Consider the following 25,909-nt stretch of genomic DNA (forward strand, 5'->3'; position numbering starts at 1 on the left):
CGCTGGTCTTCAGTAGTGTGAGTAGGGAGAAGCGCTGGTCTTCAGTAGTGTGAGTAGGGAGAAGCACTGGTCTTCAGTAGTGTGAGGAGGGAGAAGCGCTGGTCTTCAGTAGTGTGAGGAGGGAGAAGTGCTGGTCTTCAGTAGTGTGAGTAGGGAGAAGCACTGGTCTTCAGTAGTGTGAGTAGGGAGAAGCGCTGGTCTTCAGTAGTGTGAGTAGGGAGAAGCACTGGTCTTCAGTAGTGTGAGGAGGGAGAAGCACTGGTCTTCAGTAGTGTGAGGAGGGAGAAGCACTGGTCTTCAGTAGTGTGAGTAGGGAGTAGCGCTGGTCTTCAGTAGTGTGAGTAGGGAGAAGCACTGGTCTTCAGTAGTGTGAGTAGGGAGAAGCACTGGTCTTCAGTAGTGTGAGTAGGGAGAAGCGCTGGTCTTCAGTAGTGTGAGTAGGGAGAAGCACTGGTCTTCAGTAGTGTGAGGAGGTGTTTTGGTATCAGAGGTGTATAGGAGGTTTTTGCTTTTTCCCTTTCAGTTCATTTGTATTTTCATCTTGCAAGTTAAATAGAAAATAACATTTAAATACATTTCTGTATAAGAAATGCAATCTTGTGCATCTGTGATCTACACTATAAAAGGATTCAGACTAAGACAAATGTATTTGTTATATATTGTTGCTTATTAGCACCTTAGTAAATGTTGATTGCATAATAACATATATATGTAATACATTTAAAGAGTTACAGAAGTTTATTTAGCTTAGCCCAGTTTTTGCAGTGTTGGATGTCTGATATATTCACCAGAGTCTACATCAGTTTATCATAAATGCCCCAAAGTAAGTTGACTCTGAGGGGAATCGCACAGCAGCTGTGTTGAGCACATACAGTGAAAGCCTGTCGCCCCTCTCTAGGTGAAACAGCGCACCCTGCTGGCTGGAATAGAGTTCTACACCAGACTCTGAGCTGAGACATGGAGCTGCTCCAGCCTTGGACAGCATTAGAGGCTGTGGATACAACGCTGTCCTCTTGAATAAGTATTGCATAAACGGCACGTGCAGCCCTAGTGTGCTTTCAAAATGAACATGAGAATAAACAAAATAAATTCCACTCTGTGGCACTTGGATTTCCCCGTCTGCACTGAGTAGCATCAGGCCTTCCTGTGTGGTCTGTGTGCCCGTGCTGTCCCAGTGTAGCTGCTCCAGTGCGTGAGTTGGGTCCCTGGATTCACCTGTTCAAAAATACATACACACACTTACTGGTCTACTGAGAACACCTCAGTCTTCTCAGTTTACAAGTCTGAGAACACCTCAGTGGGTTACCTGTTTTCTGCAGGTGGTGGTGATGTTTTAGCCACTGCTTTGCCCCAAGATGTATAGCTGGTTTGAAAGACTGTGTAATATTGTGTTCTGTGAAACAGCACATAAAAAATATTCACATTCACATAAAAATATGAAAATACTGCAATTTGTAAAGTAATAGTAGACAATTACCTCCTAGAGTCCGCCACAAGGAATTACGGATTTCCAGCAGGAGTATCTGCGTGAAACAAGACAGAAAGTCATTCTCCACGTCCAGTGTTGTGGAGATGGCGCTGTTGTCCTGTTAATGTCCGTACCTCCTGCGCCAGGTTCTGCGCTTCCTGCTTCATTAAGTCGCAGCTTGTGTCTGGACCTCCTGGATCTTCTAGATCGGCTAGTTGATGAACACAGTCGACAGGATAGCCGCCATGCGTTAAGGATTCACGGGTCTTGAAAAGTTAAGGGAAGAGCAAGAGATGAAATGCCCACTTATATTCAAACCCTCTGAGTGTCCAGAACAAAACTGGCTTTAGGTTCTGTAACCACACGGAATATTGATAACAAAACTCGCTAGACGCTCAGGACTTCTGCAGCTTGTCAAATATGACGCACCAGAAAAAGTGTGTTATTGACTATAAAAGGCAGCTAAAAGTTAAGATTTAGCACAACTAAATTAATATAGTAAACGGAATTAGCGCTATATAGCTGCAAATATCCTCCTATATATGTAATCACAAGCAAAATCAAGCTTTGACCATATCATGAAATGAATATTAAAATTCTTAAGATTCTTATTATTTAGCCTACCACATATACATCGCTGGCAAAGTCATACAGAAGACAGCTTGTGATGAAGGTTTCAGCGCCCAAAATCAAACTTAAAATCAGAAAGTAAATATTCCATCTGTTACATTCTGTCTTTGCGGTAGAGTCCAAACTATAATCATGTGTGCAGCTCGGACTATGCGAGGTGGATCTCATGTCTCCCCCTCTGCTGTGAGACATGTCTGTGTGGCTGGTAGAAACATCTCACATCACTTTCTTTTTGCATCAAGCCTCATATCGTGCCGGGTCAGAGGTCCACACACACCCTTTACCCTTCCGTCTTCACGCTGGTTTTCCTGGCTGGAAAGTCCCGGTTGGACTGCGCCGCCTCTTCAGCGGAGACGCGGGCAGCACGTCCGGTACCTCAGAACCTCAGAGAGTTACCTCAACATCACGTTTACCGTCCACACTCACGGAATAACGTCAAATAGGAGCTTAAAACTGTACACATGTGCTCTCAGTGTGCAGGGCTTTAGCGCTCCACTGGGGTTTCTTATATTATTTTCTTAAATTCTCCTATTACTTTCGTATATTTATGTTGTAGTGCGTTTTTACTACAGTTTGCAGATTCATACTTCATCATGCAGACAAAACAACGTGGTCAGAGCTGCAAAACAGATCAAAACAGATACACCATGGTTAGACTATTCACTCCTGGGCTTTAAACCATTTTGAATAGCCTACGTAAGTAAAGTCAAAATAAATGTAGGCCTATATAGTGCAATTTAAAATATGAGTTTCACAATGCAGCTTGTCTTAAATGTATTTTAACGTAGGCATAAACCTATTAACGAGTATATATCTAAATCTGAATATTAATAGTTTAGCCTGTAGACTAATTAAAGTCAGAAAACAATGTTCTGTAAGTCCTCAATCGTGCACTTAAGGGTTATATTTACCAACGCTTAACCACGCTTTATTATAGAAAAAAAGAACCAATTGATGAACTGTGCGTGAGTACAACAGCCAATGAACGCGTGCAGGAGGCGGGTCATCGGTGCAAACCGGAAGCTCGTGTAGAAAATGTAATGACCCGAACGCCTGTGGCCTTGTGTGGAGGACGGAGGGTGGCACGGTGAACGCGGCCCGGCGGCGGAGACGGTTCTGTAACGTGGTTATCAGCGGTAGCCGGACGAGGCGATTGTCGTGTTACAATGTTTAATTGCAGAACGGCGTGGAATAAGCTGGCTCCGCTGGCTCGAGCCTCTTCAACTGTGTGTCGGCAAAGTGGCAAAAGAGAAGGTAAGTGCTACGAGAGCTAGCATAGCTAACAGGCTAGCTCATAGCTAACAGGCTAGCTCATAGCTAACAGGCTAGCTCATAGCTAACAGGCTAGCTCATAGCTAACAGGCCTCAGCTATCCAGCATAAGCTATCCAGCATAAGCTATCCAGCATAAGCTATCCAGCATAAGCTATCCAGCATAAGCTATCCAGCATAAGCTAGCCAGCATAAGCTAGCCAGCATAAGCTAGCCAGCATAAGCTAGCCAGCATAAGCTAGCCAGCATAAGCTAGCCAGCATAAGCTAGCCAGCATAAGCTAGCCAGCATAAGCTAGCCAGCATAAGCTAGCCAGCATAAGCTAACCTGCCTCAGCTAGCCAGCATAAGCTAACCTGCCTCAGCTAGCCAGCATAAGCTAACCTGCCTCAGCTAGCCAGCATAAGCTAACCTGCCTCAGCTAGCCAGCATAAGCTAACCTGCCTCAGCCAGCCAGCATAAGCTAACCTGCCTCAGCCAGCCAGCATAAGCTAACCTGCCTCAGCCAGCCAGCATAAGCTAACCTGCCTCAGCCAGCCAGCATAAGCTAACCTGCCTCAGCCAGCCAGCATAAGCTAACCTGCCTCAGCCAGCCAGCATAAGCTAACCTGCCTCAGCCAGCCAGCATAAGCTAACCTGCCTCAGCCAGCTAGCATAAGCTAACCCGGCTAATATAGCTAACTGACCTATCTCAGCTAGCATAGCTAACCTAGCGTGCTAAACTAGTTAACAAACCTAACTCACTTAGCTAACATAGCTAACCAAACTAGCTAACATAACATGCTAATCTAACTCTCATAACTCTCCTAACTGATGGTTAGCCTGTGATGGTCAGAACTGGCCGTTCTGCCCCCGGTCAAATGACAAACTGAAGTAATGTTGGAAAACCAAATGTTATTTGATGTTTCACTGCAGTGTAACTAATGCAGCGCTCCTGTCCAGCCAGGAACATGATTCATGAAGCTGGTGTGTAGGTCTCCCAGGTGTGGACCACTTCACTAGGTTACCTAGTGTCTTTGGTGTTTCACACACTGACTCTTACTGCTAGCCCCACTTATATTGGCTCAGACATTCAGGACTTTATTTTTACACTTTGAGACTTATAACTTTAAATAAGTTGTACATTTATTCTTCTAAACAAGTTTAGGCTATTCAGGAACCACTTTGTAATTGAACGACATTAAGCAGTGTGTTTGTTGTTGAAAAGGCCTTGCAGCGTCTGTAATAACTGTTCACACATGAACTTTAACCCTTGGTGCCAGTAATTCCATCACTGCCAAGGTTGTTGCTGGAAAGCAAGTGCAGTGTCATATATATTTGAGTGAGACCACGCCCCCACCAACTGACCATCTGCTGAAGAGGCAGATAAAAAAATTAGTTTGTTCATGTGCCATGACACAAAAAATTGGATTCTGTATATGACCTATATGGACTCGGGCTTTGAGAGGAACAATATTTATATATTGCCTCCAGTAAAACGTGGGAAATTCAGTTTTCCATGTTAAGGGCCCTTTTTGAATTGGATGTGTTAGATATTTTTATTGAGTCTCATTTAGTCCAAATTTCACCTTCACTCCAAGTTTAACTTCTGTCTGATTCTGCAGTGTCGAGGCATGTGAGGAGACCACTGTTTGCTCGTCGAGCCCAGATGTCGTCACGGGCAACTGGAGGAGGAGGAGAGGACAAGTTTTACGTTTTGCTGGTTGGAGCTGCATGTGCTGCAGGAGGAGTCTATGTGAGTATCTCAAGAACCCCTTGCATGTACATGCTGCCCCTGGTACAAGTAATCTGTTGTCATGGTCCCAGCTGTCAGTGTTATTTAACATTGTGTGAGTTGTCTTGTTCCCAGCACTGAACATTGTAGTCAGCTCCCTCACCCTGGTGTTGGTGCCGTTGTTTTCTGAGTTTAAACTCTGTTTTAACCACCAAATAGTACATCAGCCCATAACAGTAGTGAGGCTGTAGTGTGGCCTTATAATAGATCACACACAAGCTGTACTGTTGCTCCTTGTCTAAGAAGTGTGCTTGATTATAAAGGTCTACTACACCGTGTCAGGAGACAAGGCTCGGTATGATGAGAGACTCGCACAGATCTCCAGACGACAGCACAGACAGGCCGAACCAAGTCCAGCACCAACACAAGCCCAGCAGGAGGTAGCCGGTAGGTCACATGAGTCACCCCTGCCCAGGTCCCCAGGGGTCACCCTTTCCAAGGCCCCCCTGAGTGTCTACATCGATAAACTAGGGTCACGGTTGGGTAAACTAGGGTCACGGTTGGGTAAACTATAGGCCTGTGTTGAAAAAATCGATTTTCCGATTCAGAATCGATTCGCATATGATGATCTGATAATCGATTCGTACGACCAAAGATCGATTTTTTTTTTAGTGAACTTTTACCCCCGCCTCGTCACTGAATTCACGCAGGCGTGCTCGGTCTAACTAACTGTAAAACAACATGGCGTCAGACAGTGCCGGTAACGACGATAGTCAAATCGGCAATCTAAAAGCGGAAGGACAGTTTATCCAGTGTCAGTGACTATTTACAGTTAGTCCATGTCACTGACAGTTCACCCAGTGTTTTTATAGTTTTAAAAAGTTTAAAATGTTCTTGTAACGTTGGGCGCAAGGCGATGGACGAGACAGAATCCTTTGCACTTTCCAAATCGTTACGTTTATTACATTTACCGAAGCGCAGACAGCGCACATAAAACACGTTTACAAAGAACGTGTGACTCAAACAACGATGAGCACAGGACGCTGCACGAACACACAAACCCCACGTGAGACGAGCCACAGGTGAGGCGGATTATCACAAGACGCACCCGCACCCATGGAGATCTACAGACGCAGACGAGTAGATGCAGACAACGTTAACACGCCCAACAGGGAGGGGTCGGGGACCGTAACGTGACAGTTCTGTTATTATATTCGCACTTTAAAGAAAAATACACGTTTACATTTTATACTTTCAGTTTATTAAGTGTGAGCACTTTTAAAATAAAAATGCATTTGGTAGCAACAGCTTTTGGGTGAATTCCTAATTATTTCAATAATAATAATAATGCACTGGTTAGTGTCCCAGTAGGAGTCCACTGTTGCAGACATAGACACCTCAAATATGTCCTCTGTTTATTGTCCTGGATTACCTTTCTTGAAGGTAGATTTATGATTACCCTTTTCACCAGTCTTCCAGCCATCAGTAACTACCAACTACCAGTAACTATTTGCTGATTAATATCGATATAATATTAGTTTTAACATGTTGCTTCTGTACATAGTCAGGAAACAGCTCAAATAGATTTTTAATAACACTAAACCCCGAATTGGATTGAATCGGATCGAATCGATTAAATCGAAATAAATCGATTCTTAATCTTCAGAATCGGAATCGGATCGATTCTTGGAATTTGAATCGATACCGAGCCCTAGTAAACTAGGGTCACGGTTGGGTAAACTAGGGTCATGGTTGGGTAAAATTGGGTAAACTAGGGTCACGGTTGGGTAAACTAGGGTCATGGTTGGGTAAACTTGGGTAAACTAGGGTCACGGTTGGGTAAAGTAGGGTCACGGTTGGGTAAAGTAGGGTCACGGTTGGGTAAAGTAGGGTCACGGTTGGGTAAAGTAGCGTCATGGAGGGTAAAGTAGCGTCATGGAGGGTAAAGTAGCGTCATGGAGGGTAAAGTAGCGTCATGGAGGGTAAAGTAGCGTCATGGAGGGTAAAGTAGCGTCATGGAGGGTAAAGTAGCGTCATGGAGGGTAAACTAGCGTCATGGAGGGTAAACTAGAGTCATGGTTGGGTAAACTAGGGTCATGGTTGGGTCTTAGATGAGCTGAGATAGTTGCAGTGATCATTTGAGAGGGTAATTTCATATTTTATTTTACTACTTCTGCCATTCTAATGACAGTTGGGGCTTGCATGAGCCAAACATGCTTAGATCACTCTGGAAATCCATCAGGTCCCTGTGCTTCTGGCTGAGGGCATTATTGAATTTCTCTAGTCTTAATTGGTTAATCTAAAGCAGGGATGGGCAACTTCCATGATAGAGGGCCAACATTTTTTCAGCACTATTATTGGAGGGCCACATGACCACACACTTCAAATAATTGGATATGAAAGACACTATAAATTATTCTCAGTAAGAACACATTTTAAATGAATTCAGATCTGTGTTTATTGCAACAACATACATCTATTTTCTGCATATAAATGCATTAACATGTCCTTAATAAGCAACAAAGACAAAACATTTGCTTAATAAAAAAGTGCAAAAAGGAATTTTAACTCCTTCATATCAAAGAACTGTAACGCGTAGCGTGCTGCGGAGCGATGAGGCGGACACAACCACTGAGAAGAGCGAGATTTAATAAGGGGAATTCCATAGGCGAAGTCGTTTGTACAGGCACGGGTCAAAACGGGAGAGCCGTCCAAGTGGTCAACAGGACAGGCAGGAGTCGTAACAGGAGAGCCATTCACAACGGAGAAACACAACGGAGACAGAAAATACCAGAACAGCGATGACAGATCCACAAAACCGAACAAACCACAAATAACCGACAACGGGCGAAACACAGAGATACAAGTACACAGGACTAAACTAGACACAACTGAACACAATGACGACACGGGCGTGGCAGACAGAGGGAAACCAGGGCAACAGACACACAGGGCGGGATAAACGGGCAAGGAACAACACCGACACGGGAGAGGGGGGCGTAGCCCTACGTGACAAGAACAAAAAAGTCCTGCTCTATCGTTTTGTTTTTATTTTATTTTTAAAATTAAATTATTATTGATCTATTTGCGGGCCACACGGCCCGCGGGCCGCCAGTTGCCCATCCCTGATCTAAAGTGTGTCTGTTAGTTTTGGCAAGTTAATAATATTAAGGAAGAGATCTTGTGTTTCTGGATTGTGTCCAGATGAGTATATATCCTTTATTTCTCTTGTTTGGTCTTTGATATTGTTTTTCTTTATTATATTTGATTAGATTTTCTAGAAATTTCCAGCTTCTTGTGTCACCGAGTCATGTTGGTAGTTTTTCATTCACTCTTGGTATCAGATGTTGGTAGTTTGTGTTTATTTCACTCTTGATATCAGATGTTGGTTGTCCATAATTCTGTTCTCCAGTTCCTTATTTATTTGCTCTAAATTGTTTTCAGGTTCTGCGCCTTTCATATAGAGAAGTAAGATATTGATATAATACCCTACAGAATCCTCTAAAGGTGGCGCGCCCTTGTCTTCTCTGACTGACTTGCCCTAATTTTCCAAGTCACTTTAATTTTCTGTATTTGCCACTAGGGGTCCGCCTTTCCCATTGGATAGCTCATTTGCCGTGTGGGAGTTCCACTAACCTTTTTTTCTGCAGTCAGTTGGTTGACTAGCACTAGCGATCCAAACACAGCTAGAGCAGACAGGACAGCGTATCACACCAGACTCACCTCACACATGTTTCTGTCAGCACTCATCCAAGTAGCTCCATGATGTACACAGTACGGCCTGGTATGAGCTAACCCTCTATGCCAGTCTGATGGGGATCTTTGGGGGATCTTTGGGGCTCTTTGGGGGCTCTTTGGGGGATCTTGGGGGCTCTTTGGGGGATCTTGGGGGATCTTGGGGGCTCTTTGGGGGATCTTTGGGGGCTTCTTGGGGGATCTTTGGGGGATCTTTGGGGGATCTTTGGGGGCTCTTTGGGGACTCTAGGGATTCTGGGAATTCTGGGGACGGGGTTTAACTCATCAGATCCTGACAGTGCTGGACAGCTCGGCTCACTCCTGTCACTCAAGCCCACTTGAACTCTGGGATTTGTAGTATAAGAGAAGGAAATGTGTATTTTGATTATTGCACACTGTAGTCTTTAATCAATGACACAGCCTGATTTAAATGGAGTAGGTTTGCTCAGTAGCGTGTAACCAATGACACAGCCTGATTTAATTCTGTGTTTATTTCTTTTTAGCAGATACAGCATTGGAATCCACAAAAGGTGAGTGTTATGAGCTCACTGTGTAGGCGTTGATGGCGTGTTTGATGGTGTGTTTGCAAATACTGATGCTGAGTGGACATATTTAAGTCAGTCTCACCTGAGGATGACCACTGCCATGAGGTATGACTCTGTCTACTTGAGTCAAGTTTCCAGATATAAATTTAGCAAATAAATATTGTGAGCCAACACTTCAAATTTATTTTGTTCAATCTAATTTTACTTATTTTGGCTATCATTTGAAAGCTAAGACAACCTTGACTAGAACATTGAACCTAAGCAGCCGGAATGTGTCTGTGTACTCACAGACCCATACAGATGAGTGGGTGTTTGGACCCAGTTTATCAGATGAGTGGGTGTTTGGACCCAGTGTATCAGATGAGTGGGTGTTTGGACCCAGTGTATCAGATGAGTGGGTGTTTGGACCCAGTGTATCAGATGAGTGGGTGTTTGGACCCAGTTTATCAGATGAGTGGATGTTTGGACCCAGTGTATCAGATGAGTGGATGTTTGGACCCAGTTTATCAGATGAGTGGGTGTTTGGACCCAGTTTATCAGATGAGTGGGTGTTTGGACCCAGTGTATCAGATGAGTGGGTGTTTGGACTCATTGCCGGTGTTCTTCCTCATGGAGTCTGTTCACCCAGCGGTCGGCCTTCCAGAGCCACTGCTGGGTTATGTAGATATGGTGACACACTGCACTGCATGTGAAGAATAACTCCAATACCACTGCATGTGAAGAATAACTCCAATACCACTGCATGTTTCCTCCTGTTCACACTTGCGTCACCGTCACCTTTCAGTTTGCATACTAAGTTTCTGCTTCGTGCTCAAAACAAATGCTGTCTAACTTTTCCTGATGAAAGTTTGTGTTGTGAATAGCACCATGTAGATCGGGCACCTTCCGTCCCTTACCTCAGAATGCATTTTGGCACTTGTCTGTTTAGCCTTAATTTGCCTGTTAGCTTGTTTCAGTCTTTGTAGGGCATGGGACTTGTCTTGGGATCGTTTGAACTGTCCTCAGCATGGACATGGTAGTGAAGGTTTAGATCCTGGAGCAGGACTTATTGGGTAATGTTCTTCTTATCGCTGTGTGGCTTTGGGCTGTTTTCCTTTGGAGCTGTTTGTTGCATCTGCACCTCCCTGAGGACAATCTGAAGATACCACAGAAGATACAAACAGTCTCCTCTGCTCCATTAAGTAGCAATCATCTTAATGGAGAAGGAGATGAGTTCCTAAACAGGAAGCTATGTGGTCGAGAGGGCTTCTTCTGAATGAAGATGGAGATGTGATGTCCTTTCATTGCCTGACTTGTTAAGTTTCTCCACTTGAACGATTTGTACCCGAAGAACCTCTCTTCATGGAGAGTGGTAAGGTGTAAAGGACCAGACTCATTCATTCTTGGAAAATCTTCATATAGTTGTGCATGTTGTATTTTTCCAGTAGCTCTTCCACAGGGGAAACTTGTACAGTGCTGACCTACCTGAAGAGCATTTACAGCATTAGACCTGCATTCTTCTCCAGAATGACATGAATATCCATCAGTGTGACAGAACATTTTCTTCCTGGAAATCAAATCCATGATGTTGGTGTTATGAGCACATTCATCTCTCTCTACCACATGGGTTATGAGAGCTGCATCATATAAATTTTTTTTCATTAAGCTTCATGGAGTCACTGTTCCTAAACATGTTCTCAAATATCCTGTTGTCAAAAGTGGAAGGATATTTTGGCACTGCAGTGAATGGGCCAGTCATTTTCTTCTTGTGTGTAACCAGAACCGACTGCAGTTGCTGTCTTGGAACACCGAGGAACTGAACCTAACCAAGAAGTTCCAGAAGCTGAGCCAAGCCAAGAAGCCCCTGTTTCAGAACCTCCTCCTACTGAAGCCCCTGTTTCAGAACCTCCTCCTACTGAAGCCCCTGTTTCAGAACCTCCTCCTACTGAAGCCCCTGTTTCAGAACCTCCTCCTACTGAAGCCCCTGTTTCAGATCCTCCTCCTACTGAAGCCCCTGTTTCAGAACCTCCTCCTACTGAAGCCCCTGCTCCAGAACCATCCATCACAGAGCCCACTGTGGAAGGAGACAGTCCAAAGGCATCTGAAGCCGTTCTGAAGATGCCCTCGCCCGAGGCAGCAGAACCTGCTGCTGCTGAGGTGCTGACGTCTGCAGGCCGTCCTGAAGATGTGCAGCTAACCGAGGGAACTGGTGTGGTCTCTGCTGGCCCTTCATCTCTGCTTGGTGAGAGTGGTAAGCCCTGTGTGAAGATCCAGTGGTGTGTACATGTAGCCAATTGAGGACCTTTGTTGAGTTTACGTGAGAACTGTGGTGAACTGTTTTCCTGCTTTTACGTTATGTGAACACACGAGCAGAGCCTGTTCCTGTACCCATGACAGAACGCCTTCCTGACAACACACCTGTAGGAGGAAGTGGTAAGAGTCTAGTTTGGACTGGATGCAGTATGGGACTCTTATTGGTGTAGGTGATTGGAGCAGAGGGGACTCTTATTGGTGTAGGTGATGGGAGCACATGGGACTCTTATTGGTGTAGGTTAGAGCTGGGCGATATGGCCCCCCAAAAAAATCTTCGATTAATTATTTAAAAATCCGATTTTCGATTTTGATAGATTTATTTTCCTCTACTAAAAAACTACAGATGATAAAGGAATGGTTAAAAAAAGTTTTAATTTATTTTTCACTTAAATTTCCCCTTTGGGGTTAAAGTGCAACCAGAAACAAGCAAAAAACAATTGTAAACAAGTGAGAACATCCAGTAACTTTTAGAAGGCTTTCTCCAACATAGTTTAAGCACTGACTCAATGCACCCTCAAACTTAAAATAAATAAATAAAACACACCCTCAAAAAATAGATATAAATAATTTGGTGCCCTTTTTAATAAAATGGAAAACAAATACAATTTAACAATTGTTGCATGTTGCGTACTGAGTCATGCTCTCTACATTCTGATTAAGAACAGGGCTGCCCTCACTTTAGCCTAAATTCCAGCACTTTTCAAACCTGGAACACAAAGCAACATTAATTTTTGTCAGGTAAATGTTCCTTCGAGTTTTTGAGAATTTTATTTATACTACCACATATCGTTTCGGACGTATAAACGCTTCCGCCGTTCGCGCGGAGCCGCGCTACGGTCACTCGCGAAAATATAATCCATTGAAGCGGGTTCGGTAACCGAGGCAGAAACTGCTTAATCCAAAATATCCTGCGGAGGGAAACTATTCACAACACAACTGAACAATAGCACTCTTCGCTCTCTCCCTGTATTGGTTTCAAACACACCTTACAGCGAGCATTTGTTTGGTCTACGTCTGACGCCGCAAAACCGAACCAACTTCAGATCACGGAGCTAGTTGCTCTTTTCTTGGGCACAAGCTCCACCGTCATGTTTGTGTGTGTGTGTGTTGAGGGTGGATGGGTGGGAGGTGCTAAACTCACTGAACTACGTGAGCCCACAGTGCAGCGTCGGTGGTGAAAATTAAAACTCAGAAAATCGATTTTCATAAAAACACATCGTCCTTAACTGTAAATTCGCAATAATAGATAATATTGATTAATCGCCCAGCTCTAGTGTAGGTGATGAGCAGATGGGACTCTTATTGGTGTAGGTGATGGGAGCAGAGGGGACTCTTATTGGTGTAGGTGATGGGAGCAGATGGGACTCTTATTGGTGTAGGCGGTAATGCTGAGGAGGCATTTCTCTTTCTCCTCGTTTAAGTATTTGGACAGATGGTCAGATGTTTGTTTCCAGTTTGCAGAATCTTCTCATCTTCTCATTTTGCTGGTCTATTCCATCCCTCCCAACAATCCAATGTTATTCCTCCCCTCACAAGCCTGTTCCAGCATCTGTGTAACTGCTGTACAGCTAAACGATAATGCACATCCCACAAATCACGCCTGACTTGCTAGATGGATCTCCATCTTAAGCTTTGATGAAATGTGTGATAATTGTAGTGGTAATTATTAAAACTAGAAACTCACGCATGGTCTTTGTAGTCTTTTCTCCAGAAATTACATCCATCTTATTTCTCCTTCATGTACAGCGTTTCAGAGATGGCTGGTCTTGATGAGACTCATGAATTGTTGTCAGACTGCATAACCGACACCATATAATTTTTTGTATGAGGTCCTGTGGTCATGTGTTTGCTGTCCTGCCAATTGAAGCTTTCTCTGTTTGGCTTGATTTCAGCTTCTGAACCTGCACCCGTTTCAGCTCCTGGCCCTGTAGACCCCGCCCTTCCTGAGTTCCCAGGACACGCCCCCTACCTTCTGATAGGTGGAGGGACAGCCTCATTTGCAGCAGCTCGGTCCATTCGTGCCCGTGATCCTGGAGCCAGGGTGGGTAATGGTTTAAATATATATTTAAATAAATGGTTTAAATAAATATAATTACTTATTTTAAATTCTAACATTTATTAATGGTTATTAATACATTAAAATAATTCAGGAGCAGGTACACGCAGATCAGGGGTGGACTGGAGAATGTGAATTTATTAATTTCATATATTAATGTTGGTCATGTGAAATACAGAGGACTGATGTGAGAGTCCTGTAGAACTCCACGTGTGTTGAGGCAGATATCTTCATGTCATCCACTGCACACACTGTTTTGAGTGTCACACAGATTAGCCATTGGACAGACTATGTTTTGATGCTTTATGTGCAGGTGTTGATAGTGACGGAAGAAGCAGACCTGCCATACATGAGACCTCCGCTCTCTAAGGAACTCTGGTTCTCAGATGATCCCAGTGTGACGGAAACACTGCGCTTCAAACAGTGGAATGGCAAGGAGAGAAGGTGTGTTGATCCATGGTGAACCCTGATGAAGGAGTTCTCAGTAGCGAACCATGACCATTAAACCTGGGCCCGCTCCCACACCCTCCCCCTATCATAGACTTCCACTTAACCCCTCGCCTTCCAACACAGATTGAATAGACACGGTTGAATAATTTATTTGCTTATATTTTTGTAATTGTTTAGATGTCGATTGTCAAACTGTAAGTAGATAAAATAACCTATATTATTACTCTGTAAGGCTACTTTAAAATTAGATAACTTTATACTATTGGGGTTTTAGTTAGTTTATTTTATATTTAATAATTACGCAAAAGTGAAGGATTAAAACTATACAATACTTAACCAACTTTATAATGTTCCTTACTATAACAATAGCTGTGTTGTCAGAGGTTTACTGTACAGCTACTCTCACACTCGCCTAATAAACATCATAGTAGATGGAATTCTCCATAGGGTGTTTGTGTTAGCATACATTTAACTTTATCTGGTACTAATAAACGTCATAGCAGATTGTAGGCTTGTCCCAATCCGATATTTGGATTGGATCGGCCGCCGATATTTGCAAAAAATGCGTATCGGATCGGCAGGCACAGGAAAATGGCGATCCAGACTCCCGATCCAGATTTTTTTTTTTTAAGTTCGATCCGGGTTTTCCAGCGCACCCATTTAGATAATCCATTCCAGTTTTTGCTGTGTTTTTCACAGAGTAAAATCTGGTCCGCATTTTCCAGCACACGAGCATAGAATCTCCCCAATTTAGCTCAGTGGCATCTCCTAACCATTAAGATGGCAATGTAAATGTCAGTTGTGTCAGTTGTGTGGGATTATTTTACCTTAAAGGACAACAAAGACGAAGAGGTAGAGTGCAACATATGCCACAGTAAAGTTGAGCGTGGTGGTAAAGCTGTAAGAACTTTTAATACAACCAATTGAATAAAGCATTTAGCGAAATACCACCATTAACAACGAAGAGTTTCTAAAGAAAAACGAAGACAAAAAGAAAGGTCCTACACAACTAACACTGGCAGAAACGTTTGCGAAGCTTGACAAACTGCCACTTTTTAAGCCTTGGTTTACTGATGCCATTTCTGTTTGTTATTTATAATTTTGTCTATTTTGAGTTTATTAATTGCTAAATAAACAGGTCCGTTTCTCCTTACCAACCATTGTGTATTATTGACACATAATTCAGCTGGCTACTTGTTATCAAGAGTAAAACGCTTTTCAACATGAGTTTGACAACAAAGTAAGTTGCCTAAATAACTTTAAACTTTAATACATGCACGGATAGGCCGGTGTTACGGTCAATTCAGTTCTCCCTGTTCCCCCAAAACCGCGCATGTGAGAAATTTAAAGGCAACTTAAGAATAGCTAAAATAAAAATATTAGATCAGACACATTAAATCTAGCTAGCAAGCAAGTTAACTAAAACAGACAGCTGAAAAAGTAGCATAAACAACTAAATATCCAACTAATTTTGTACATTGAATCCTCTGCTAAAACACCTGAGCTTTACAGCACAGTTAGTCACAAGCATGCAAAGTTCAATTTAGCTAGAGAAACAAAACCAAACCCCAATTATAATGTGTATACATAGAGTAAAGGCGATAACCCAGCAGCAGACGTGTTGATTTCGCGCATGCACGAATGCGTGTTGATTTCGCGCATGCACGTTTTTGGGGGAACAGGGGGAACTGAATTGACCGTAACACCGGTATCGGTATCGGCCAATATCGGATCGGAAGTGCAAATAAATATCGGTATCGGATCAGAAGTTCAAAAAGCTGGATCGGGACATCCCTAGTAGATGGAATACTCCATAGGGGGTTTGTGTTAGCATACATTTACCTTTATCTGGTACTAATCAAGGGCATCATATGCAATTGAACAGATTTATTCAATAACCAACAAAATATTAAACAGAACAACTATTCTGAATCAAAGTAACACAATATAATATACTCCATGGAAACAGTGATACAGACTGGTGCAGTTATAAAGATCATCTGTCATCACATGTATATCGGGTTGGGCGGACCAGGTGTATATCGGGTTGGGCGGACCAGGTGTATATCGGGTTGGACCTTCAGGATGGTTCTGCTGTGTTTGTTTTTCAGTATTTATTTCCAGCCTCCATCCTTCTATGTAAGCCCCAGCACCCTGGAGACGGTGGAGAATGGGGGTGTAGCTGTCCTGACCAACAGGAAGGTGAGGGACCCTGTCTTACCCTGTCCTCACCTGTCTTACCCTGTCCTCACCTGTCTCTGTCTGTTATTGTATCTACAGGTCAAGCTCAACTTTTATTATAAAATCTGAAAAGTACACATACTGGTGTGTGTGCATACAAGTATGTGTGTGTGTGCGCACATGTGTTTCTGCCTGTACATGCATGACCGTGTGTGTGTGTGTGTGTGTGTGTGTGTGTGTGTGTGTGTGTGTGTGTTTTGTAGGTTGTGCATATGGATGTCAGGGGCAGTAGAGTGAAACTCAGTGATGGTGCAGAGATCTCCTATGACAAGTGCCTCATCGCCACAGGTACACACACGTACACACACCCACACACGTATGTGCACACACACACGTACACACCCCTACACACTCACGCGTGCACACACACAGAGACATGCGCGCGCGCACACACACACGCACACACACAGATGGAGACATGCGCGAACACACACGCACCCAGACACCCAAGCACACTCTCACATACACACACACGCATGCACACACACACACACACACACACACACACACACACACACACACACCTGCTGCCCTGGTGATTAATCTACATGTGTGTGACAGGTGGAGTTCCCAGGAATCTGCAGGTGATTGAGAGAGCAGGTGAGGAGGTGAAGAGGAGGACAACACTCTTCCGGAAGGTACGATACACACGCATGCACACACACACACACACAACACACACACACACACACACACAACACACACACACACACACACAACATACACGCGCACACACACACACACACACAACACACACGCACGCACATACAACATACGCGCGCGCACACACAACACATGCGCACATAGTAGGGGTGTCAGGATTTCAATATTTAATCGAAATCGATTGAAATTGTCATGATCTCGAGTCTCTAAGTCAAAAAGAGGATAGACGATCCGATGCTATACAAGCACCCACACTACACCAAGTAAAGCCTGGTTTATACTTGACGCGGAGCGAGGGTCCGCGCGCCAAAAATGACGTAAAGTGCACGAGGGCCTTGCGCACTGTTGATTCGCGAGGTCGTGCACCTCTCGAATTTTGTAACTTCGCACGCGCCGCGCTTCAGTGCTATGAACCAAGTCATGTTTGCAGGGTTCATACACCTTTACAAGGTGGAATTAAAGCACATGTACGTCACTTTCAAGGTCCATTTCAATAATTCCCAGCACGTTAAACCTAATTAAGTTAAATTGTTATACATATAATCGTAATAATTCGAAATAATTAACTTTTTTGTCACATTATTTAATGGTTGTTTATTTTCTTCACGTTCTCTCATGTTTCGCCCTGGAATTACAAGAGGCTCGTATTTGTTAACGTAATACAAGAGAACAGTTCAGTCAGACAGATATTTGTTGTGAAACGAAGTAGTTACAATTTCAAGCATTTTCAAGCACTTTAGCCTAAATTCCAGCACTTTTCAAACCTGGAACACAAAGCAACATTAAAATTCATCAGGTAAATGTTCATTCCCCTGTTTTTGAGGGGTGTGTCTTTATACTACCACATATTGTTTCGGACAACACTGCAAAGAAGTATAAATGCCTCCGCCGTTCGCGCAGGTTTGCGCGAGGTGTGCTGAGTTGCGCTATGGTCACTCGCGAAAGTATAAAAGGTCGCATCTTACAACTAAAGTGTTGCCCTCCATGTATGAAGACAATAAAGAAATTGTTTTTTAAGATATTTTGTAGAATAGAAGCCACTAGCAAATAAAGCCACTAGATAGCAGGTACCCTCTGTTTTTGCAGGACCTCTTGTTTTTGTAATTATTATTAGTTGGTTTTTGGTGTTTTCCACTGAGAACAAGATTGTTACATTTATCTTAATTACATTTTTTTAATTTGACCATTAGTGCCTAATGTGGTGTATTACAGATCACTTATATCAAACCCAACTTTTGAAATAAGATATTGTAAATTTAGACCCCTCATACTCAAATAGCGGCCCGCGGGCTATCTATTTCTGGCCCGAGCTGTTTTGAAAAGTGGTTTTTTTTTTTAGGAATCTTTTTTTTCAATCGCGCTATCCGCTCTTATTTTGAAATCGCGCACCGCAATCTCAAGACGATGCCGGGGATTGCCTTTATGGCAACAGTAAACAGGTAGCAGACGCCCAAATGCATTCGCCACACCCCCCGTAACCGGCCCCTTCAGTGATTGAAAAAATAAAATGTGGCCCGTCATCATTTCTATTTGAGTACCCCTGATTTAGACTAATCTGAAACTGGCGTAGGCCTCTGTGCTGTAAAAAAAAAAAAAAAAAAAAGAAAGAAAATCGAGAATCGAATCAAATCGTGACCCTAAAATTGGAAATAAAATCGAATCGAGTATTTAGATTTATGACACCCCTAGCACGCAGACTCTCACGGGCGCACACACTCGGACGACACACTCGCACACTCACACACACATAGGTGTATACACATAACCAACATGATATTTCTGTCCTCTGCTCACCTAGCAATTCTGCACCATTTCCTTTTCTGCCTCGTGGTAGATTGAGGATTTCCGAGCACTGGAGAAAGCATCTCGTGAGCTGAAGTCCGTCACAGTCATCGGGGGAGGGTTTCTGGGCAGTGAACTGGCCTGTGCATTGGGCAGGAGATGTGAGTCTACACTCCACCACAGAGCTGGCATGCAAACTATTAGAGAAAATCATCTCAAATGTAATAATCTCAAAGAGCAACTCATGGAGTGTTAGCCTAGAAATGTCAGCCCATGATGATCTAGCTGGTCCTGTCTTCGTGTGGTTGGCTCCTGTAGCTACCGATCTGGGTCTGGAGGTGGTTCAGATGTTCCCAGAGAAAGGCAACATGGGTAAAGTTTTACCAGAATATCTGAGCAACTGGACAACAGAGAAAGTTAAAAAAGGTTAGAAAAAATAACAATCCAACACTTATAACCTGTCATAATACAACCAATAGCATAAAATCATAATATTAAAATGTTATTGTTTATAATATATAAAATAATATAATATAATTTATGCAATAACAGAATTATGAGAATAACAGCGTTATGTTCAATATGTTGAATAAGTGCAGCTGAGAGGGGAAGAGGTTACACAATATCTCTGACTTCTGACCTTTGATCTGTGTTAGAGGGCGTGACTGTGCTGACGGACGCTGTGGTGAAGCGAGTGAGCTTTGAGGACGATAAAGTGCAGATCAAGCTGAAGGACGGGAGAGTGGTGAGACTGCACATCACACCACAATAAGCTCCACGGCCGTAGGCCATGCCCCCAGGAGTGGCTTAGGTGATGGTTTATAAGTAGACTCCGCCCCTGGGAGGGGCGGGGAGACTGGTGTGGTGTGAGGAGCGTGGAGGTGGTGAGGTGCGGGACTAACACAGCCGTGCTGCTGCAGGTGAAGACGGATCACATCGTGGCGGCCGTGGGCTTGGAGCCCAACGTGGCGCTGGCCCGCTCTGCCGGGCTGGAGGTGGACTCCGACTTTGGGGGCTACCGGGTCAACGCTGAACTGCAAGCACGCTCCAATATCTGGGTGGTGTGTACTTTATAAAGACACCATTGCAATCATCATGCAGCACCATTCATAGATTTAAATGCAGGTCAAAGTGCTTTAAAGTCTGTAAATGTTTTAATAAGCCTTGTGTGTGTTTGTGTGGTGTGTGTGTAGGCAGGTGATGCTGCTTGTTTCTATGACATTAAGCTGGGGCGGCGACGTGTGGAGCATCACGACCACGCCGTAGTGAGCGGAAGACTGGCTGGAGAGAACATGACCGGGGCCCACAAACCATACTGGCACCAGTCTATGTTCTGGTAACACACACACACACACACACACACACACACACAACATGACCGGGGCCCACAAACCATACTGGCACCAGTCTATGTTCTGGTAACACACACACACACACACACACACAAACACACACACACAACATGACTGGGGCCCACAAACCATACTGGCACCAGTCTATGTTCTGGTAACACACACACACACACACACACACACCATGACCGGGGCCCACAAACCATACTGGCACCAGTCTATGTTCTGGTAACACACACACATACACACACACACACAACATGACTGGGGCCCACAAACCATACTGGCACCAGTCTATGTTCTGGTAACACACACACACACACACACACAACATGACCGGGGCCCACAAACCATACTGGCACCAGTCTATGTTCTGGTAACACACACACATACACACACACACAACATGACTGGGGCCCACAAACCATACTGGCACCAGTCTATGTTCTGGTAACACACACACACACACAAACACACACACACAACATGACTGGGGCCCACAAACCATACTGGCACCAGTCTATGTTCTGGTAACACACACACACACACACACACACACACACCATGACCGGGGCCCACAAACCATACTGGCACCAGTCTATGTTCTGGTAACACACACACATACACACACACACACAACATGACTGGGGCCCACAAACCATACTGGCACCAGTCTATGTTCTGGTAACACACACACACACACACACACACACACACACACACACAACATGACCGGGGCCCACAAACCATACTGGCACCAGTCTATGTTCTGGTAACACACACACACACAACATGACTGGGGCCCACAAACCATACTGGCACCAGTCTATGTTCTGGTAACACACACACACACAACATGACTGGGGCCCACAAACCATACTGGCACCAGTCTATGTTCTGGTAACACACACACACACACACACACACACACACACACACACACACACACACACACACACACACACACACACAACATGACTGGGGCCCACAAACCATACTGGCACCAGTCTATGTTCTGGTAACACACACACACACACACACACACACACACACACACACACACAACATGACTGGGGCCCACAAACCATACTGGCACCAGTCTATGTTCTGGTAACACACACACACACACACAACATGACCGGGGCCCACAAACCATACTGGCACCAGTCTATGTTCTGGTAACACACACACACACACACACACACACACACACACACACACACACACACACACACAACATGACCGGGGCCCACAAACCATACTGGCACCAGTCTATGTTCTGGTAACACACACACACACACACACACACACACACACACACACAACATGACTGGGGCCCACAAACCATACTGGCACCAGTCTATGTTCTGGTAACACACACACACACACACACACACACACAACATGACTGGGGCCCACAAACCATACTGGCACCAGTCTATGTTCTGGTAACACACACACACACATACACACACACACACACACAACATGACCGGGGCCCACAAACCATACTGGCACCAGTCTATGTTCTGGTAACACACACACACACAACATGACTGGGGCCCACAAACCATACTGGCACCAGTCTATGTTCTGGTAACACACACACACACAACATGACTGGGGCCCACAAACCATACTGGCACCAGTCTATGTTCTGGTAACACACACACACACACACACACACACACACACACACACACACACAACATGACTGGGGCCCACAAACCATACTGGCACCAGTCTATGTTCTGGTAACACACACACACACAACATGACTGGGGCCCACAAACCATACTGGCACCAGTCTATGTTCTGGTAACACACACACACACACACACACACACACACACACACACACACACACACACACAACATGACCGGGGCCCACAAACCATACTGGCACCAGTCTATGTTCTGGTAACACACACACACACACACACACACACACACACACACACACACACACACACACACACACACACACCATGACCGGGGCCCACAAACCCTACTGACCTCAGACTGTCTGTCTGGGGAGACAAAGGGGCAATATAAATAAGTAAAGTTTACGTGTGTGTGTGTGTGTGTGTGTGTGTGTGTGTGTGTGTGTGTGTGTGTGTGTGTGTGTGTGTGTGTGTGTGTGTGTGTAGGAGTGATCTGGGCCCTGACGTGGGCTACGAGGCCATTGGTATAGTGGACAGTAGTCTCCCCACTGTAGGAGTGTTTACCAAAGCCACAGCCAAGGACACACCCAGAGCTGTAACCGAACTATCAGGTACACACACCCCCCCAGAGCTGTAACCAAACTATCAGGTACACACACCCCCCCAGAGCTGTAACCAAACTATCAGGTACACACACCCCCCCAGAGCTGTAACCAAACTATCAGGTACACACACCCCCCCAGAGCTGTAACCAAACTATCAGGTACACACACCCCCCCAGAGCTGTAACCAAACTATCAGGTACACACACCCCCCCAGAGCTGTAACCAAACTATCAGGTACACACACCCCCCCAGAGCTGTAACCGAACTATCAGGTACACACACCCCCCCAGAGCTGTAACCGAACTATCAGGTACACACACCCCCCCAGAGCTGTAACCGAACTATCAGGTACACACACCCCCCCAGAGCTGTAACCGAACTATCAGGTACACACACCCCCCCAGAGCTGTAACCGAACTATCAGGTACACACACCCCCCCAGAGCTGTAACCGAACTATCAGGTACACACACCCCCCCAGAGCTGTAACCGAACTATCAGGTACACACACCCCCCCAGAGCTGTAACCGAACTATCAGGTACACACATCCCCCCAGAGCTGTAACCAAACTATCAGGTACACACATCCCCCCAGAGCTGTAACCAAACTATCAGGTACACACATCCCCCCAGAGCTGTAACCAAACTATCAGGTACACACATCCCCCCAGAGCTGTAACCGAACTATCAGGTACACACACCCCCCCAGAGCTGTAACCGAACTATCGGGATACACACACACACACGCCCGTTTGTTTGCATACACATACACGGACACACACAGGCTCATAGTGCCATATTAAGATATGAATAAAGAATGAATTAATAACCTGATTATCTGAACAAACACACTGATGATGGACTTCACGATGCATGTTGTGTGATGTGGTTTTAGGCACAGGTATCCGCTCGGAGAGTGAGACGGAAGCGGTTGCTGGGGTGGTTGCTGGGGCAGTTGCTGGGGCAGTTTCAGTGTCGGCAGGGGCTCCTGCCCCTCCCACGCAGCAGGAGGAGAATTATGGGAAGGGGGTGATCTTCTACCTGAGGGACAAGGTGGTGGTGGGTATCGTACTGTGGAACGTCTTCAACAGAATGCCCATCGCCAGGAAGGTACACGTGCACACTCTCCACACCTGCACACACTCACCACACCTGCACACTGCACACACTCACCACACCTGCACACTCCACACGTCACCACACCTGCACACACTCACCGCACCTGCACACACTCCACACGTCACCGCACCTGCACACACTCCACACGTCACCGCACCTGCACACACTCCACACGTCACCGCACCTGCACACACTCCACACGTCACCGCACCTGCACACACTCCACACGTCACCGCACCTGCACACACTCCACACTCACCGCGCCTGCACACACGTCACCGCACCTGCACACACTCCACACGTCACCGCACCTGCACACACTCCACACGTCACCGCACCTGCACACACTCCACACGTCACCGCACCTGCACACACTCCACACGTCACCGCACCTGCACACACTCCACACGTCACCGCACCTGCACACACGTCACCGCACCTGCACACACGTCACCGCACCTGCACACACGTCACCGCACCTGCACACACGTCACCGCACCTGCACACACGTCACCGCACCTGCACACACTCCACACTCACCGCACCTGCACACACTCCACACTCACCGCACCTGCACACACTCCACACATCACCGCACCCGCACACACTCCACACATCACCGCACCCGCACACACTCACCACACCCGCACACACTCACCGCACCCGCACACACTCCACCCATCAGCACTCTGACAACCCGTCACCCATCAATAATCCTACTGTCAGTCCTAATAATCATAATTATAACCCTCTCGTCTTGGGCCCACAGTTAAAGCAAGAATTTATTTGTGTTTGTTTTGATAGATCATCAAAGATGGAGAAGAGCACGTTGATCTGAATGAGGTCGCCAAGCTGTTCAATATTCATGAAGACTAGTCAGTGTTCATGATTAATATTCATGAAGACTAGTCAGTGTTCATGGACTAGGCAACACACACACACACACACACAGGCCCTGGTTTGCCACTCTTCACATTGGCTTTGACCTCTCAGACCTGTTGTTTTTCCTCCAGGCCTGAAGTTGGCATTGTAGTCACAATTTGATCAGTCAGTCATCAGATCAGTACTGTTCCGTCTTTGCTGAGAGGAAACCTCTGCTTATTTGTATGGAAATATTATATATTTGTTTTTTTTATTATTGAGAACAGAAAATGTACATTGCGAATTGCAATTGTTAAGCCCCTCCCCTTGACCAGTAAATGTTTAACCTCCCCTGTAAGCCACGCCCAGTCTTGACCTTTTCTGTGGACTGTACGAGTGACCTTAAAGTGTGCAGTAGTGATTCTGACTGAGTTTGTAAAGTAAGATAAAGCTATAGCGCCTCTCTGGACCCTGTGGTATGGCACATTTCATTCTTTCTATTTGTAAGTGAATGACAAAGTTACAAAATAAATTATTTTTAAGCAGTCTTTGGGTCTTAGATGTGTGCCTCAAGGATAAAGACTCTTTTTTGTTACCCAAACATTTGTGAGCAGTGGCCAAGGTGAGGTACATCAGGTGAGGTACATCAGGTGAGGTACATCAGGTGAGGTACATCAGGTGAGGTACATCAGGTGAGGTACATCAGGTGAGGTACATCAGTCATCTGGTGAAGTAAATGTAAATATGTCAATTGTGATATTTTTTTTTTCACCGCAATCAAAATTTGTCCTTTACCCATCTGTGCAGTTAGAACACACACACTAGTGATTACTAGGAGGCTGTGGTGTGTGGTGCACACATGTCCAGAGCGGTGGGCAGCCCTAGCCCGGTGAGGTACATCAGGTGAGGTACATCAGGTGAGGTACATCAGGTGAGGTACATCAGGTGAGGTACAGTTGTGATCAAATTTATTCAACCCCCACTGAAATAAAGTGTTTTGGCCAGTTTGACATTGATTTTGATCATTTCAGTCATCTTATTTACAATTATATCAAAGAGGCACTTATAAATTAGACAAACATAACATAATATTTATGATGGAATAATCACAAATGTCTTTACTGTGCTCACATCATTATCAGTTTTATTCAACCCCCTAGTGACATTATTTTTTAGTACTTAGTACAACATCCTTTTCCAGTTATGACAGCTTTCAAGCGTGAAGCATAGCTTGACACAAGTGTCTTGCAGCGACCTATGGGTATCTTAGCCCATTCTTCATGGGCAAAAGCCTCCAGTTCAGTCACATTCTTAGGCTTGCGCACTGCAACTGCCTTCTTTAGGTCCCACCAGAGGTTCTCAATTGGATTTAAGTCTGGTGATTGCGATGGCCACTCTAGAATGTTCCAGCCTTTCATGTTCAACCATGCTCTAGTGGACTTGGATGTGTGCTTCGGATCATT

The 25,909-nt window shown here is 45.0% G+C and overlaps 2 protein-coding genes across 8 annotated transcripts; one reads left to right on the forward strand and one right to left on the reverse strand.

Annotated features, from left to right (window-relative positions):
* Positions 1-259: 259 nt before the first annotated feature.
* Positions 260-3,003, reverse strand: tnfsf10l4 (tumor necrosis factor (ligand) superfamily, member 10 like 4). Its single transcript, XM_076991083.1, has 5 exons — positions 2,093-3,003; positions 1,603-1,734; positions 1,478-1,523; positions 1,307-1,393; positions 260-1,215 (listed from the first exon to the last, which is right to left on the reverse strand). The coding sequence occupies exons 1-5, from the start codon at positions 2,288-2,290 to the stop codon at positions 800-802; spliced, it is 879 nt and encodes a 292-aa protein (XP_076847198.1). The 5' UTR covers positions 2,291-3,003; the 3' UTR covers positions 260-799.
* A 131-nt stretch (positions 3,004-3,134) lies between these two features.
* Positions 3,135-24,994, forward strand: aifm1 (apoptosis inducing factor mitochondrion associated 1). 7 transcript variants are annotated; one of them, XM_076991075.1, is made up of 19 exons: positions 3,135-3,352; positions 4,973-5,103; positions 5,406-5,529; positions 9,321-9,347; positions 11,122-11,592; positions 11,715-11,774; positions 13,547-13,695; positions 14,024-14,154; positions 16,272-16,362; positions 16,605-16,689; positions 16,963-17,039; positions 18,899-19,007; positions 19,165-19,272; positions 19,503-19,591; positions 19,767-19,907; positions 20,040-20,182; positions 22,349-22,473; positions 23,362-23,576; positions 24,390-24,994. In XM_076991075.1, the coding sequence occupies exons 1-19, from the start codon at positions 3,265-3,267 to the stop codon at positions 24,459-24,461; spliced, it is 2,436 nt and encodes an 811-aa protein (XP_076847190.1). In that variant the 5' UTR covers positions 3,135-3,264; the 3' UTR covers positions 24,462-24,994. The 7 variants fall into 7 exon arrangements, with proteins under 7 accessions (XP_076847190.1, XP_076847192.1, XP_076847191.1 ...); XM_076991077.1 differs by having other exon boundaries at positions 11,122-11,583; XM_076991076.1 differs by having other exon boundaries at positions 9,324-9,347.
* Positions 24,995-25,909: the final 915 nt, after the last annotated feature.

Source organism: Brachyhypopomus gauderio, unplaced genomic scaffold (genome assembly GCF_052324685.1).
Source record: "Brachyhypopomus gauderio isolate BG-103 unplaced genomic scaffold, BGAUD_0.2 sc80, whole genome shotgun sequence".
In the NCBI taxonomy this organism is placed as follows: Eukaryota; Metazoa; Chordata; class Actinopteri; order Gymnotiformes; family Hypopomidae; genus Brachyhypopomus; species Brachyhypopomus gauderio.